Source organism: Eptatretus burgeri, chromosome 7 (assembly GCF_056783735.1).
Source record: "Eptatretus burgeri isolate ZD-2024b chromosome 7, Ebu_testis_v1, whole genome shotgun sequence".
In the NCBI taxonomy this organism is placed as follows: domain Eukaryota; kingdom Metazoa; phylum Chordata; class Myxini; order Myxiniformes; family Myxinidae; genus Eptatretus; species Eptatretus burgeri.
The window spans coordinates 76724387-76742178 of NC_140967.1; the positions used below are offsets into that span (position 1 = coordinate 76724387).

General features: G+C 49.0%; 1 protein-coding gene across 7 annotated transcripts in view; it reads right to left on the bottom strand.

The window, feature by feature from the left end:
* LOC147023584 (sialic acid-binding Ig-like lectin 12) overlaps positions 1-17415 on the bottom strand; it is a 31898-nt gene extending 14483 nt beyond the window's left edge. Inside the window, exons 1-3 of one of the 7 annotated variants that reach the window (XM_085889092.1) lie at positions 17270-17415; positions 16067-16175; positions 3606-3944 (exon numbers count right to left, since the gene is read on the bottom strand). In XM_085889092.1, coding sequence (XP_085745218.1) covers positions 3606-3944; positions 16067-16157 — 430 coding nt within the window. In that variant the 5' untranslated portion in view covers positions 16158-16175; positions 17270-17415. Of the gene's footprint in view, positions 1-3605; positions 3945-16066; positions 16176-17062; positions 17244-17269 lie in introns of those variants that run through there. The other 6 variants (XM_085889098.1, XM_085889095.1, XM_085889094.1 and 3 more) reach the window with 6 other exon arrangements.
* Positions 17416-17792: the final 377 nt, after the last annotated feature.

A 17792-nucleotide genomic window follows, 5' to 3' on the forward strand; every position in this document is an offset into this window, starting at 1 on the left:
TCCCAAGTTTGCTCTCCCCCCACCCCCACCCCCACCAAGGTCTGCTCTCCACCACCCAAGTCTGATCTCCCCCACCCAAGTCTGCTCTCCGCCCCCCACCCAAGTCTGCTCTCCGCCCCCCCACCCAAGTCTGCTCTCCATCCTCCCCCACCCAAGTCTGCTCTCCCCCCCACCCCACCCAAGTCTGCTCTCCCCCACCCCCACCAAAGTCCGCTCTCCCCCCTCACGCCCACCAAAGTCCGCTCTCCCCCCCACCCCACCAAAGTCCGCTCTCCCCCCACCCCACCAAAGTCTGCTCTCCCCACCCCACCAAAGTCCGCTCTCCCCCCACCCCACCAAAGTCCGCTCTCCCCCCGACCCCACCAAAGTCTGCTCTCCCCACCCCACCAAAGTCTGCTCTCCCCACCCCCACCAAAGTCTGCTCTCCCCCCACCCCCACCAAAGTCTGCTCTCTCTCCCACCCCCACCCAAGTCTGCTCTCCCCCACCCAAGTCTGCTCTCCGTCCCCCAACCCAAGTCTGATCTCCCCCACCCCCACCCAAGTCTGCTCTCCCCCACCCCCACCAAAGTCGGCTCTCCCCCCCACCAAAGTCTGCTCTCCCTCCCACCCCCACCAAAGTCTGCTCTCCCCCACCCCCACCAAAGTCTGCTCTGCCCCCACCCCCACCCAAGTCTGCTCTCCCCCTCCCCACCCCTCCCCTCCCAACCCTAAGGCATCGATCCCTTCCCCACACTCAAACCTTCAACCCCACCCTTCCACTGAAAGTGTTCAACCCATACCTCTTCCCCCTTTCAACACTATCCCAATTTTACTCTCACCCTCCTTACGCTCAAGAAGCAAACAGTCTTTCCCACGTTGAAGCAAATACCTCCACATCATTATAATAGCAAACTTGCATAACCTCCACATCATATATATATATATATATATATATATATATATATATATATATATATATATATATATATATATATATATATATATATATATATATATATATATATATATATATATATATTTATGAGCCCAGATCAGGATCAAACTCAGATCCTCTGGCAAAACCGTACCAGTGCTCTGCCATCTGAGCTATCTGGGCAACCCACAACCCACTGGCTGAGCAACACAATTATTCCACATATACAAGTGCCACTCTCTTTCCCTCACTGCCAACCATAGGAGCAGCGAGGGCATGCTCACGAGAGGATTTCGCCCCTGTGGGGAGAATTGTATATGTGGAAGAATTGCATTGCTCAGCCAGTGGGTCACCCAGGCACAGCACTGGTACAGTTTGCCAGATGACCTGGGTTCGATTCCTGGTCTGAGCCTGTAATTTTTCCACATATATTTATGATGTTGGTTCTATCCTGCTCATTTCTAATTATATCCTCCACAGTAAAAGTGCTGCTTGAGAGAAAAGGTAATTCTAAACGGTTTTTAAGGGTAATTTGAAGGCGTTCCAAAGGGCAATTCTAAAGGGTTCCTAAATTGACAGCTATAGTTTAGAAATTGTGGGTGGAGTCAGGCGAACTGTCTAACCAATGGGTGGAACTCGCACACACGCACGAACGGACATACACACACACGGCTCCTCTTATAGTATAGAATATGATCTGAGAATCTTCCAGTGTAAACTTTCTGGGAGTCACCATTGAACGAAAGGTTAACTGGGCCAGCTCTGTAAACACCAAGGGTGCAAGAACAGGACATAGGCTGAGCATTCAAGATCTCTACATCATCAGCATAGCTAGGGTCACCAGTGTGATGGCATACCCACTGCTTCCCTAGATAGGAGAAACTGAAACAACATCATGAATCTGAAGTTTGACTTCATCAATAACAGAGATGCTTGCTTATTTGGATCACCACCATGTCAGATAAACATCCACAACCTGCCTCAATGATCTGTGACTGCAGTATGTATTACACACACAAAACATTGCACTGTCACCTTTCCTGCTCTCACGGCTCATTCGAGTCTCACAACCTGGACAACCAAGAATCATAAGAACCATGTTACCTGTGATCCATACCACCTACAGATTAAATTTAAAGTCACAGAACACCCTGAAATTGATATATATATTGTTACTTTTTCACCATATCTGGAATCTGATTACAAGTACCATCACAGGAGAACCATCCTTTTCTGGACAGCAGAATTTTAAAGATAAGGCCCAACATCATCTTCTCAGCAAAATTTGAAATATTAAATGTTGCCTAGATAAGCAGCACTTCCCACATCCAGAAAATGCAGAGAGGGAAAATTTTTAAGCTGCTTCCATGTCTGCAGAAAGTCATCCAGACAAGACAATAGTGGGCCCAAAATCCCATTATCTAGGAGCTTTAGAAGTACAGACAGACAGCAGACTTAAAAGTGCAAAGATGGACAAGACCACATTGACCTCCTGCTTAAAGTCAAGGGCATAGGTGCATTTTAATATCAGTAGATGCACAACCCAGCAAGTTGTTGTTCGTCTTTCGGCTGCTCCCGTTAGGAGACGCCACAGCGGATCATCCGTTATGATCCGCATACTGATTTGGCATAGGTTTTATGCCGGATGCCCTTCCTGACGCAACCCTGGTCGCCTCTTACGACACGGATAAGGATTGGGTTTCGCCATGATTCCGGGCTGCCCTACACCCACCCTCTCATAGTGCAGCCCAGCGCAGAGCTCCCGTCCTCAAGCGATCATCCAACCCAAGCCTCCGAGTAGCCGGATTACAGGCGCACACCACTACGCCCGGTTAATGCACAACCCAGCAAGTATAAAGGAATATATCCCTCTGTCCCACACACTGTGACTTTACATCTTCTTATTTTGTAATGGCCACAATTATTCCCACGTTCTTGTGGGGTCAGCTGGTGGTGAGGGGGCTTGGCCCAAGTATTTTACGAACTGGCTGGCCAGGCCTGACGTTCGACTTAGGTTAGGGCAGGAATTTAGAATTTGGCTATGGTGCCGGCGACAACTCAGCTACTCTTCACGAAGGACACCGTGGGATCTTTTACATCCACCAATTAATGCCAGCAGATGGGACGCCTAGTTTAACATCCATCTGAAGAGGAATGGCACATGCATTTAAGAATCACCCTGTCTGTGAAACAGTGGGATGAGAGTTTATAGCTGGACCGAGATTCAAACACAGGCTGGACATCTGATAGGTAAGTGTGCGTACCTCTCGGCCATTCTGACATCCCTTGGGATATTATAGAAGTTTTCAACTTAAGAGAATTGAAATGGAAAGCTTTAGACATTTAAATGACAGAAGAGGACATTGAAATTTCAATTTCAATACATGAGGTGAAAACGAGTAATTCAAAGTATGTATGTATTATTTTTAAAAGGATGAAAAGATAACAAAATATACTTAATCTCCACATGATTGCAAATGTGACGTCTGAATTGATGTCCCTTACAAAAGATGATGTTCTCTCTACTAAGCAATCTCCTCTCCCCCTTCACCCCTGGTCTAACCCACACTGCAACAAAGCAAGGGTTCTTTAATAAAGATTTGACCTCATTGAAGATGAATAATATACCAAATTACATACGATGTGTAACTGCAAACATTCAACGAAATAATATGATTTAAAATACAGTACCATAAACAGAAAGGAGAATTCCATGCTTTTTCACAAGACTTTTTTCTGTTCCATCCAGCCTGTATTCATATATCCCTGCATCTGCCTCTTTCAGCTCACGGATTTGTAATGTGCATCCATACTTTTGTGGATCTCCTGCTACTGAGAAGCGGTTCTCCAGAGATTTCAAAAGTGTGGTTTGAAACCAAGGCCGTGACTTGAACCATTGGCCACCAGGCTTTGGTGAAATGCTCGTGTCGTACCCATGTGCATTATTATGGAACCAAGATAGTCGGCACGGCAGCTCTGCATTCCCACCCACATATCCTGATGCAGGAGGTCCATATGACACACGATATTCTAGGACAGAGTGAAAGGAAAAGGGAGGGGGGTTATTGATCGGTTCCATTACAATTCCATACAAGTTTGGCCTAGACCAATAAAACCACCACAACTGCGCTTCATTTTGCAATTTCTCGGTTAAACGAAGGACATAACAGTCCAAAGAGGGTAACATATTTGGATGAAATTACTGAAGTGAACTTGGGTTCTATTCCACTCATTTATTTAAATAAGGTTGGAATAAAATCATTTAAACCTTCTGGAAAGGTCGTGTAAAAGGAAATACTGTCGGACCCCGCTATTCGCAGGGGATAAGTTCCTAAAAAAATGCCAAAAAATGTCAGGGTCCATGAATGTCGGAGCACTGTTTAAAATTTTTTTTTTTAACATGGTCTAACCTCGTTGGAAAACGATTACACAGAACAAATCAGGACACAACATAACAAAGGAAACAGCATTCAGGAGAAAGGGGAAACACCAACACCAGGGTGGAGGGAGAAAGTAGACTGAATTGGACAAACAAGGAATGCAGGTAATGATGACATGTAGGGGCAAACGCAAAGCGTGGACAACATCAAGATGGATACATAAGTAAAATTGTGCTTGACCAGTTTGTGATTTTGTCAATGTTTGAGAAGAGGGAGGAGGCTGCTGCCTGACTGTCAGAAGGATAAGGGATGTCACGGCAGAGAGTGGAGTTATCAACAAAGAGATAAAAAGGATTTTCCAGAGTCAGTGAGATCATTGATGAAGCTTATGAATAATGTGGGGCCGAGAACACTGCCTTGGGTTACTCCAGCCTTGACAGGGAAAAGAGATGAAAGGGTTCCGTTGAGAGCCACACATTGTCTACGAGAGAGGAGGAAGTCAGTAATCCAAGAGTGGAGTTGGCCTTAGGTTCAATCGGCAGACAGTTTGGAGAGCAAGGCAGGATGCCAGACTGTATCAAAAGCATGAGATATGTCCAGAGGGACGGCCCTGATCTCATGTCTGATATTGAGGGCCTCCATCCATTGTTTGGAGAGTCGAAGCAGCATGTCCAAAGTGGAGTGACAAGGTCTGAATCCAAATTGATGATCTGAGATGAAGCTGTTGGAGAAGAGGAATGATTTTATGTTAAATGTGATGATGGATTCCATGATCTTGCTGATGATTGGAAGTACAGTAAGCTAATTGGGCTGTATTTAAAGGGGAACCGTTTTTGCATCTTCTTTATGAAATGCTGTGATGTTGGCTGATTTCCCAGGTGGATGTCGGAGACCAGTCCTGAAGTGTATATATATATATATATATATATATATATATATATATATATATATATATATATATATATATATATATATATATATATATATATTGTTGTGGTTGACGAAATTCGCAAACCACCATTCAGGTCCCATAGGTGAGATATCTCTAAGTATATGTGTAGTTAGGCCCAAACCCGTTGTTTAGAGGGAATAAATGTCATTCATTCGGGCTGCGACCCTTTTAGATAGCCGTTTTTCTTTTACTATCGTTATTTTAGACCAGCCGCCATTACTACCACCACAACCACCACCAACCACGTCTCAACAGCCATCACACAACAACCACCAACCGCAACTCCGCTTCACAACAACAGCCACGACCCTTGCCGTCACATCTCGCTCTCGCAACCATTGCATCACCGCCATTCCCGCGCCGCTTGTGGACACCGATCCTGGACTCTTACAGGGCGCGCACCGAACAGCGGGTGCAAAAACACCAGCCTTTCCGAAGAAATCGGATCAAGAACGATTCACGCCCACTTCTGTTCCGTCCTATCGGCGAGCGTGGGGCGATTTGGCCCCGCCCCCAGGTGCGTCGGAGTATAATCGCTATATGCAGATTCGTGGATCAAAAATCATTCACGCCCACTTTTCCTCTGTCCAATGGGGAGCCAGCCAGAGGTGAAGGGTCGAAGGTGAAGGAGCGAAGCCCCGGGGGCTATAAAGGGCCGCGTTCGCTCGCCAAAAAGGCAGTTGAGTTGGGAAGAGAGAGTAGTTGAGTTGGAAAGAGTTGAGAGTTTCTGAGAAGAGGAAAGCAGTTGGACGCAGTTGGACGGAGCTGAGAAGAGTGGAGAGTTGGAGAGTGGTGGTGGCGGCGGCGAAGGCAGTCGAGAGGGCGCTCGTGTCAGAGTCGGGGAGCTGCCGAGAGGGGAGGCCGGTAACGCGACCGAGGTCGCGGTGGAGACACTCGTCGCGGGACCCAAGCCAGCGCGATATCCTCATTCCCCTGAGCATCAACAACCCCCTCCTGTTTCCCCCCGCGCTGAGATAGTGTGAGAAGGGGGCCCCGTTCCCACCCCATTCCAGGCAGTGCCAGCGAGGCCCGCGGAGTCGGGGCGCCACCGCCATTTTGCGGCTCATCACCAGACGGGTAGGCTCGACGCGGTCTCGGCCCCAGGCCCATCGGCCCCCCTCATCGTTGAGGGTGGTCCCTTTTTCTTTTGCTTTGAGTATATGTGTTGTCGGCGCCGTCTGTGAAGTAAAACTGTATAAGTGTTGCCGTGTGCTCGGTAGGCGGTAGTAGATCTGCATTGTTGCATTTGCTTTTTGTGCAGAATTGTGTGCTTCTTCTACTTTTACATTTGCTTTTGGTGTATAATTGTATATGTGTGCTTTCCGTTTGCCGCGGAATAAATGTGCTTTATGTTGAACTGTTTTCCCGTTTTGCTTCGTCTTTTCTCTAATTGAATCTCCATCTTACTTCACGTAAAGGGTTGGTCGTGGGCTAAATACGCCCAATAATTAATCGAACCGTCGAGGTTGACGATAACACCGCTCGGTTATCCCGATAGTACGGAACGGGTCGCTTAAAGTGGCCCGTGTCCGAAGTCGACCTGCGGCGAGGTGCGATCGCCAGGTCTACGCTCCGAGTGGGTACTTAGGTAGGTCGAATTTGGCGAGCAACCCTATCCCACGCGGGGGGCCGATTGGCACGATCGTGGTGAGGCCGAAAGGCCCACCCGTGACTAGTTCCCGGCGTTTGTCCGAGAGGGTCACGACGGGATTGTCCGTCCGGTGGGCGATGTGCCGCGATTCGAGTTACGTGGCCGCTCGCACGCCGGCGGCGCGAATACCGCAACACTGTTGTCAGGAGTGGGACACAAACCCATCCCCCTCCTCGCGACACTGGTGTCGGAGAACGGGACAACGGGCTCTCCTGTCTCCAGCTAAATTCACGGGAAACGGTCCAGGGGTGAGAGGAGCGACCCCCGATTCCCTCCAAATTACGAGCGATTCAAATTAACCCTTTACGAGAAATAAGATGGCGTCTCAAGGCGAGCGGGAGCCGGGGGTATTAGAAATGTATATGTGTAGTAATGTAGGATCCATGGTCCAGGATGAAATCCCCGTGCAGGAAAGGTTGGTTGTGCAGGAACACGAACTCGCCCAACTGAACCCAGAGCCCGAAATAGGTGCGGCGGCGGCCGCGGTGTATGACACCTCCCCTCCCCCTCTCCGCCAAAACCCCCCGATCCTTGCCGAATCCGCTCAGCTGAATGCGCCCGACATGGCCCGGCTATGCGCCATGCTGGCAGGACTCAGTGGGGACATGCACGAAATGAAAACGAATATGGAAACAAATGCACTCAAAATGAAGGAAGAAATGAAAGAGCTGCGGGGTGAGATGCAGAAAATAGGCCGAAGCCTGCAGGCGGGCATGAAGGCAATGGCAGTGGAGCTCAAAATGGCGACTCCACGTGTGGGAGCGAACGAGCTGGGAGGGAGTGCAACGGCTTTCGGGCCCGCAGTGGAGGCGGGTAAGGAGAAAATAATTCGGGGGACGTGTTTGGCGAGAAGCGTAACAGTGACCGAAAGGGAAAAACTAATTGGTGTGACGGAGACGTGCACGAGGGAGACAAGAGACGAGGTGAAATGAATTGCGAGAGAGAGAAAAGAACAATTAAGACGGAAAGCAAGGATGAGGTACGCGGAGATCGTGAAAGAGCAAGGAGTGAAAAACAGGGAAGGACGGGAGCGACTTAAGGAGAAAGCAAGGTTGACCTACATAAAGATAAGGGAAAGACGCCAGAAAGAAGCAGAGACTAATAGACACAAGGGGACAACAGAAACTAATAAATGTACAGAGACACGGGAGATGGGAACGATAGAGGGAAGACTACACGATGAAGACGGGGTAAGTGACGCACACACACACACGGAGGTGGTGGAGGATAATGGGGGTGAGCTGGCAGACCGTGCAGGGACCCGGTGCGAGCAGTTGGATGGCCTCCTCCAGGAACGAGGGGAGGGAGTATGCCCCCTTGAAGCGAGTCACGACCAGGCAGATTCGGTCGTGCCGAGCGAGTTCGGGGGGGGAGGAGTGCTGCGAACGGGTGCACGGAGAGCTTGGGGGGTATAGAGGCCCCGGAGACCCTTGTGGGGACACGAATCCCCAGTGTGGTTGTCCCGGTGTGTGTGGTGTCGAGGTGTGTGTTCACGAGTGTGGCGAAATGCGTGCTGCAACGCACGCATAGCACGGGTGCAAGGGCGTGTGTGAGAGCGACCGGGTGGGTGACAAAGACCTCGTGTGTGGAAGCGACCCCGTGTGTGAGTGGTGTGGTGGTAAGTGTGCAGAAGGGCGTGCTTCCCAGCACGCCGTGTGTGGATGAGGCACCACGAGCGAGTGCCCCCGCGTGTGTGAGTAGTATGGTTTGTGTGAGGGAAATGGCACGAGTGAGTGAAAGGCCACGAGTGAGTGGAGCCACGTGTGCAAGGGAAATGGCATGCGTGAGTGAGCGGCCGAGTGTGAGAGAGACAGCGTGTGCAAGGTCGCTGTGTGTAAGGGAGATGTCGGTCGGCATGTGTGAACATGCAGCCGCGTCTCCCGGTGTGAGTTTAATGGTGAGGTGTGTTAGCGTCGTAACACGCGGGAGTGCGTGTGTGGAATGGAGACGGAGACTGCGACAGAGGAAAGAAAGCCGAGTAGCGGCTGCAGCTGTTTCGGGGACCGTGCCGGGTTCGCCCAGCAGCGAGCGCGAGGTCCGTGCTGTGCAACGCACGAGGCCCCCACGTGCTCGCTTGCGAGAGTGAAATCCCGGTCCGGAAACGCACGCGGTGGATTTGCCGATCCCGCGGACGGACAAAGTTTAGGCAGGATTACAGTTTTGGACCGGACGGGTTCTCCACGCGGGCGTGTGTGTGAAGCTCCAACGGGCAAAGCACATGTGTTCGCGTGGGGAACCCCTCGAGACGTGGGGCTTGTGTTTTTTTTTATGCGCACGGTGACGTCATGGCTGCACGTGGGGTTGGAATCCGGCAGGAGGGGTATCCCTGCCGGATGGTACCGTCCAAGGAGGGACGAGGTACACGTGCAGCTGCATGACGTCACGGGCAGGTGCAAAGTGCGCGAGCTGTGAGTTGCCGCGCTGGTGCTGCGCATGTGGAAAAAAATAAATAAATAAAGCAAGCCTCACTTTCGGGTGCACAGGATTCCCGGGCAAGGGGTGGAAGACCCCCTTACCAGGGCACAGGATGTAAACTAGTTAGGGGGAAGGGTTAGCTTAGCGAGACCGGTTCCATGGGGCAGGGGTAAGTCCTCATGGGGCCCGTGGAATGGATTAGTTAGAGGGATTGTAGCCAGATGTAGGTTGGGTAAATAATTTTTGGGACATTTGAGAACAGTGACAGACTTGTGAATGTGTAGAGGGGACGTAGTTTAGCTACGTAGTGTTAAAAGGAACGTGCTGTAGTTTAAGGGACGACGTGGGAGCACGAGTTAGTTAGGGGATGTAGTTAGAAGGATGCCAGAGTTCAGCGGTGTGTGTGTTGAAGAGTTGTGAGGTGAGTACTTGTTGAGTGAGTGAGGCCAACGGGTCTGTGTGAGTGGAGCGAATGGGGAATGCATGGTGCGACGAGTGATTGGGGGGAGGAGTGACTCCCGCCCAAGGGACCCCGGGGTCAGTGTAGAGTGAGTTAGGGGGTTAGTCAAATTTACAAAATGGAGGTCGTTTTGTTGTTGGTGTGAATGTAGGCTCGAAACCCATTTGGAGAGGTGCAGGAGCCCTGTTGACGGGCTAGGAGCGTGGCTGCGAAAGGTGAGTATCGCTGAGTGGGTACCCCGGGCACCAGGCTAGTCGGCCGTGGTAGGCCAAGGGCCCATGGGGGGCCGGGATAGCGTAGTGGGCACGGGTGCGCCTGCTTGGTGCGGGGGCCCGGGGCGCCATTAGCCGCGTGGGCAGTGTTGTGGGCACGGGTGACCCTCGGAAAGGGGCCTGGGAAGCCAGCCTGCCACGTGTGCGTTTCAGGGGAGGTGCCATGGGGGGCACTCCCCGGTGTTTAGGGAGCTGGTAGGCTCGGAGGCAGTGTAGTGCCCGGGGGTGCCATAGCGGGAGATTCGGCAGAGGGTCGTGCCTGCCAAGGGGAGCCACGCATCCCAGCCATGAGACCGTGTGAGGGCACGGAGAGAAAATTGGGGGGCAAGGCCCGAAATTGTGAGGACACCAACACAGGCGACGGGAATCTGGGTTGTTAGAACCAATAGTTTAAGCGAGAGGCGCTTGTTGAAAGCCCCGGGGTAGTTTAACAGTTAAATGGTTAGGGTAGATTAGGAGATGTACCCCTCCGCACCATCCATCCCCTCGCTGTCGTTGTGGGCCGCTGGACCCACTTTGGTTATTATATAGATCGCCGAACTCTGGGGAGGCCATTCTGAGGCTTGAGTTGGGCCTCGACACAGGACGCTAGCTCTCCCTTGTTCCCCTCCGGGAAGGGAACGTAGGGGTTGGGAGTAGGCTTGGTGACAGGATAGGTTAGCCGAACAAGGACAGTACAGGGGGTTAGGGGACGATTTATAGTGGGGAAGTAAAAATAAAAAGTTGGGGCTAAATTGGGGTTTGACAAATTAAGGGAGTGGGTATAGACAGTGACAGGCAAAGGCGATAGGTTGGGAGGGAGACCGTAGGGTAGGTCCGAGCCCGCCTTCCGAGTGGCCAGCACCACCGCACTCCCTCCACCAACCTCCACTGAACGGCAAAGGCTGGCCAGCTTCATCTGCTGGCTGCGTTGCTGCAAGGCAAAGGCCGGCCCACTTCATCGGCAGCTGTTGTTTTGCTGCAAGGCCTGTGCCGGCTGGATCGTCTGCAGCTGCTGTGCTGCAAGGCCTGTGCCGGCCGGATCGTCTGCAGCTGTTTTCTGCAAGGCCTGTGCCGGCCAGTTCATCTGCCGGCTGTGTTTGCCTGCAGCGGCCTTCTTCTGCGGGCTGTGTTTGCCTGATCACCTTTGCCATGCCATGCCCACTGCCCCTGTTCACCAGCCCCGTTCAATTTTTGCTTTGCCCCCCCCCTGTCCATTGCCATGTGCGCCAGGATCAGAAAGCAACAGTTTGCAAGCTGCGAGAACTGCCCTGTTGGCAGCTACAACATGGGCCAGCAGTGGCGGCCCGTGCACCGTGTTTGCGTCCATCCATTCATCCATCCATTCGTTGTGTTCATTGCGTGTGCCACTTGAGCTGGCACGGAGACTGCGTTTGTGCAGCCCATGCACCGTTGTGGTTCACTGCGTTCAGTTCAAAAGGGAAGGCATTGGACTGCGTGTGAGCAGCCGGCCACGTTCCCTGTCACCTGCATTGTTTGAGCCAGAGACTGCATGCGAGCAGCCTGGCTCCCTGCTAACTGCTTTCTTTTTGCAGAGTCCATTGATCCTGGGCCATGGTTTAGTGTAAAATTTGTAAGTTAAAGTTAAGATGTACTGTACATATGAGTGCGCCCCCGGCATGTCTGTCTTAGCGCCGGCAATTTTATTTAAGTCGTCCGTGTGAGTGAGTTTGTTTAGGTAGTTACTCAGCCCTCAGGTTATTTATTTTGGGGACACGAATACCATGAATGTCGTACTCAGGGATCCGTAGGTAAAATGTACTCGGGGAGAACTACACATGATGGCACACGAAAATTTGACGACTCGGGACGAGTCTGTAAAAAGGGGAGGGGGTAGTGTTGTGGTTGACGAAATTCGCAAACCACCATTCAGGTCCCGTAGGTGAGATATCTCTGTAAGTATATGTGTAGTTAGGCCCAAACCCGTTGTTTAGAGGGAATAAATGTCATTCATTCGGGCTGCGACCCTTTTAGATAGCCGTTTTTCTTTTACTATCTTTATTTTGGACCAGCCGCCATTACTACCACCACAACCACCACCAACCACGTCTCAACAGCCATCACACAACAACCACCAACCGCAACGCCGCTTCACAACAACAGCCACGACCCTTGCCGTCACATCTCGCTCTCGCAACCATCGCATCACCGCCATTCCCGCGCCGCTTGTGGACATCGATCCTGGACTCGTACAGGGCGCGCACCGAACAGCGGGTGCAAAAACACCAGCCTTTCCGAAGAAATCGGATCAAGAACAATTCACGCCCACTTCTGTTCCGTCCTATCGGCGAGCGTGGGGCGATTTGGCCCCGCCCCCAGGTGCGTCGGAGTATAATCGCTATATGCAGATTCGTGGATCAAAAATCATTCACGCCCACTTTTCCTCTGTCCAATGGGGAGCCAGCCAGAGGTGAAGGGTCGAAGGTGAAGGAGCGAAGCCCCGGGGGCTATAAAGGGCCGCGTTCGCTCGCCAAAAAGGCAGTTGAGTTGGGAAGAGAGAGTAGTTGAGTTGGAAAGAGTTGAGAGTATCTGAGAAGAGGAAAGCAGTTGGACGCAGTTGGACGGAGCTGAGAAGAGTGGAGAGTGGTGGTGGCGGCGGCGAAGGCAGTCGAGAGGGCGCTCGTGTCAGAGTCGGGGAGCTGCGGAGAGGGGAGGCCGGTAACGCGACCGAGGTCGCGGTGGAGACGCTCGTCGCGGGACCCAAGCCAGCGAGATATCCTCATTCCCCCGAGCATCAACAACCCCCTCCTGTTTCCCCCCCGCGCTGAGATAGTGTGAGAAGGGGGCCCCGTTCCCACCCCATTCCAGGCAGTGCCAGCGAGGCCCGCGGAGTCGGGGCGCCACCGCCATTTTGCGGCTCATCACCAGACGGGTAGGCTCGACGCGGTCTCGGCCCCAGGCCCGTCGGCCCCCCTCATCGTTGAGGGTGGTCCCTTTTTCTTTTGCTTTGAGTATATGTGTTGTCGGCGCCGTCTGTGAAGTAAAACTGTATAAGTGTTGCCGTGTGCTCGGTAGGCGGTAGTAGATCTGCATTGTTGCATTTGCTTTTTGTGCAGAATTGTGTGCTTCTTCTACTTTTACATTTGCTTTTGGTGTATAATTGTATATGTGTGCTTTCCGTTTGCCGCGGAATAAATGTGCTTTATGTTGAACTGTTTTCCCGTTTCGCTTCGTCTTTTCTCTAATTGAATCTCCATCTTACTTCACGTAAAGGGTTGGTCGTGGGCTAAATACGCCCAATAATTAATCGAACCGTCGAGGTTGACGATAACACCGCTCGGTTATCCCGATAGTACGGAACGGGTCGCTTAAAGTGGCCCGTGTCCGAAGTCGACCTGCGGCGAGGTGCGATCGCCCGGTCTACGCTCCGTGTGGGTACTTAGGTAGGTCGCATTTGGCGAGCAACCCTATCCCACGCAGGGGGCCGATTGGCACTAGTTCCTGGCGTTTGTCGGAGAGGGTCACGACGGGATTGTCCGTCCAGTGGGCGACGTGCCGCGATTTGAGTTACGTGGCCGCTCGCACGCCGGCGGGCGCGAATCCGCAACAATATATATATATATATATATATATATATATATATATATATATATATATATATATATATATATATATATATATATATATATATATATATAATGAAAAAACACGAATATGTGAAGTGTAAATGTCGAAGCAGGTCACACTTTATGAATGTATGTAAAAAACTAAAAAACAAAACACGAATATGCGAAGTGCAAATGTAGAAGCAAGTCACACTTTATGAACTGCGAATACACAGGGTCTGCGTATAGTGAATCCACGAACAGCGGGGTCTGACAGTATTCATAAAACACCTTTCAGTCAAAGGTTTGGTTAATAAAGGCCAAAATATTAGGTTTCGATAAATTACTTCATTCTATAATTACACTAGCAAGTGCCTCTGTTCACAATAATCATCCTATATAAAAGTGTGTATTTGTCTGTCCCCCTTAATAAGGACGATTTAAGTCAGGTTTTAAAGGCCAATCTTTGAAAATGACTGTGTGTTCACTACGCTCCATTTTTCAGGATTTAAAAAAAACCTCAAATATTCCATGAAAGAATAATTACGTCTCTTCTATTGGAATTGTATAAGGTGACTTGCAAACTGAGCCTCAAGGGCAGTGTACAGAAGTAATAACAAAAAAAAAACAATAAATGCAAGGCGTAGGGAGACAAAATTCATGACGTGTGATGTGTAAGCGTGCAGAATAAAACAAATGTTAATTTACCTCCGTAAGATGTCTAATAAATAATGAAGATATAAGCATATCTGATGCTTGGCCAAGGCTTCAGACTTTGGCATTTATTGTTTTATTCACTTTCGCAGTACCGTGGAAATGAAACATCCCAGACGATAAAGAGAATAGGTCACATTTGAACATGTAGTGTTTTAAAATCATGCTTTTTCTTTCAGTCTCTGTTAATCTTACTTATTCACATTTTATCTGCATTTTTTTTTATTTAGCTTTATCACTTTGGAGTAGTTCGTGAAGACTCTGTGTATTAAACTTGATTTGAAAGCATCATTAAATAAGCTCAGGTAGCATCAAAATGTGAAAACTTTGGAGGGGGGGTGAATACTTTTGCAGACCACTGTATCGATACCTAAAACAATGGGATTTATTTGTTTTATCACAAAGGTTGTGGATTGTACTGCCCAAACTAAAAGGAGATCTAAAAATATTGATTAATTGATAAACTAAAAGCATACATAGACTCCTAATAATGTTCGTGTTCTGCTTGTGATTTGTGTCCATGAGCCTTAAGCCACTGTAATAAATATGAGAATACGCATACAAAAATCCATCAAAAATTACCGTTTAGAATTATTTTATTCAAAATATTCAAAGAGAAAATCAGATGATTCTGGGGGTGAATACTTTTACAGGCCACTGTATCAACAGAATAAATTTTGATTAAAAAAGTAAATTCTGTGAGGGGAGGAGAGGGTACCAAGACAATGACCATGAAGTAGATGTAATGAAAAATACTAAAATACTTTTTTTTACAGGAAAATAAAGATTTGAATTGAGACCATCAATGTATTATATATTAGCAAATACAACCTGTCGCTTTGCTGTGAGGGGGTATTAAGGGTGGGGGGGGAGAAAGAGAGGAGGGAGGGAAGGGAGAACGGAGGGGAGGCAGAAGAAGCTAGGAGAAGGCAAGGAAGGGGGTGGGCTAGGAAAAAGGGAAAAATGAGGAAGGGAGGGGAAGGTGGGGAGAGCGATGCCTCAGCAAATGTTGCTATACATTGTGGGAGGGATGTGTGCGAGGAAGAGGGGGCGCGTGTGTGTGTGTGTGTGTGAGTGAGTGAGTGAGTGAGTGAGTGAGTGAGTGAGTGAGTGAGTGAGTGAGTGAGTGAGTGAGTGAGAGAGAGAGAGAGAGAGAGAGAGAGAGAGAGAGAGAGAGAGAGAGAGAGAGAGAGAGAGATAGAGATACAGAGAGCTGCATTTTATTAGGCAGGAGGGGGTGATGAGGAGACAGAGAGAGAGAGCGTGGGGGGGGGAGGTGAGGGGAGGAGGGTGGGGTTACCAAAGAGAATGATATTTATGCTTAATGAGCGAACCACACACACACACACACACACACACACACACACACACACACACACACACACACACACACACACACACACACACACACACACACACACACACACACACACACACATTAGTGAAGATGAAAATTGCCTGAAATCTTATCATCCTTCACACCTACAATTTAAAACTATTTCGATTGCATTCCTCTTACTTTTCTCATCTCGTATTACTTTCCTAACTTTGTTTCCATCCATCCCTTCAACCATATCTCTACCCACCCAAACATCCTCTCAAACAGCCCCCAACTTCCCTTCACTGCCTCCTTAACTTACCTGATACTTTCAACCGTCAGAATCTACAGAAAGCCGATATCTCAGACGTATAGTTGTGTAAATGATTTAAAATGCAGATTAAACTTTACAACATTATTATTCAGTCACGTCCTTAGTCCTTACCTGCGGAGCTTGAGTGGGGTCGGGATGCAAGTATGAAGAGAGCAGTTACAAAAATCAGGATGCAGCAGATAGACATATTCGTTCTTCTCATCACCACAATCGGTTTTGTCTGAGAAAACAATGGAGGAAGTGAAACAGGCATTATTAATATGAAGCAGGTTCATGAGGGAAATGAAAGTTGTGGAGGTTATTGAAACAAATTCCAAAGTGAAAATGAATGGTTTGTACAGAGTGTGTCATTTTCTTGAAGCATGGTTGTGTCGCTGGTGATCGTATGGCAGCTTAGCTGCCGGAGTGGCTATCACTTCTTGAAGCGCGACTGTGTCGCTGATGCAGTGCCCCTCTACCGTTACACACACTGGAACCGGTACTCATTTCACCGACCTCGGAAGGATGACAGGCCTTTCACCGACCTGGTATTAATTCAGCAGCCGACGGGGCTTGAACTCAGGAGCCGAGGATCCCAAGCCGCCACCCTAACCACTGAGCCAACACCAGGCTGTTGTGCCACTGATGCAGTGCCCCCTGTTACCAATAAGCCGGTACTCATTTTTGCCAACCTCGTAAGGATGGCAGGCAGAGTCAACTCCAACTGGTGTTATTTCAATTCCAACTGAAAAGACCCCAAGACCTGAAGCCAACACCAGATTTAGGTTTTGTCAATTAAAAACAAATCGTCATACTTCATATCCTGAGGTTTTGGCCCATAAACTGAGCATCGATTCAACTTGACGAACGATACAGAGAAAGTACCTGCATGCTCCATCACCTTTCAACAAATCCGATACATCAAGGTGAGCGAAGTCTAACCTTAAATCCATCCTGAACTGAACTAACCTTAAATCCTGAACTAACCTTAAATCCATCCAGAACTGAACTAACCTTAAATCCTGAACCAACCTTAAATCCACTTAAAGGTCATGAGAAAACATTGGAACACCCAATACAAGATGTATGATGTATTTCCAAACAACAGGTTTATAAAACGGTACTCACAGCTGATGTGGGTTTAAGCGCATGCTGAAATCATCTACTCTCAAGCAAACAAGTCGAACACACCGGTGCCTGTGGTTTTATCCATCAGGATCCGTACACTCGAGAAACTGACGCCATTTAGAGGCTGCAGCACGAATAAGAAAATCGGAGGATAATGGACAAAGGCGAAGAGAACAACTCACAGAAACCGAATAGCAAGTATCTCACCTTTGTGTTCAGAGGTTGTCCATCTGGACCAGGTAGAAATTATTGAACAGAATATTGACTTTAAGTTTAAAAAAAAAAAAACTTCAGGATTGCATCAATTTCTCGGTGTCAGAAACTTCGTGTTATCTGTACCGGGTGGAATTTGAGGAATTTATTTTGTCCTCATTAAATAGCCCCGCCTTCCAAAATTAGGCAATTAGCCCCAAAAGTTAACCGAGCCAACTGGTTTCAGGTAGGGAGAGGGGAGGCCTTCGCACCTGGGTGGCCTCTCTTTTAGAAACCTTCGATCCCATTGTCATTGAAATCTCCATTTTCAGCTCCTCAACACATTCCTCGAAAACGGATTCAACCAATGTTTATGTAATGTATCCAATGAACACATTTAATAAATAAAAACAACAATCATGATGATGATAATAATAATAATGATAATAATAATAATTGTCTCCATGGCAATAGCATTGTCCAGGTTTCTCGTTTCCTTCTTTGCAGCATTGTTTGTAAAGAAAAGCTTAGGGCGATT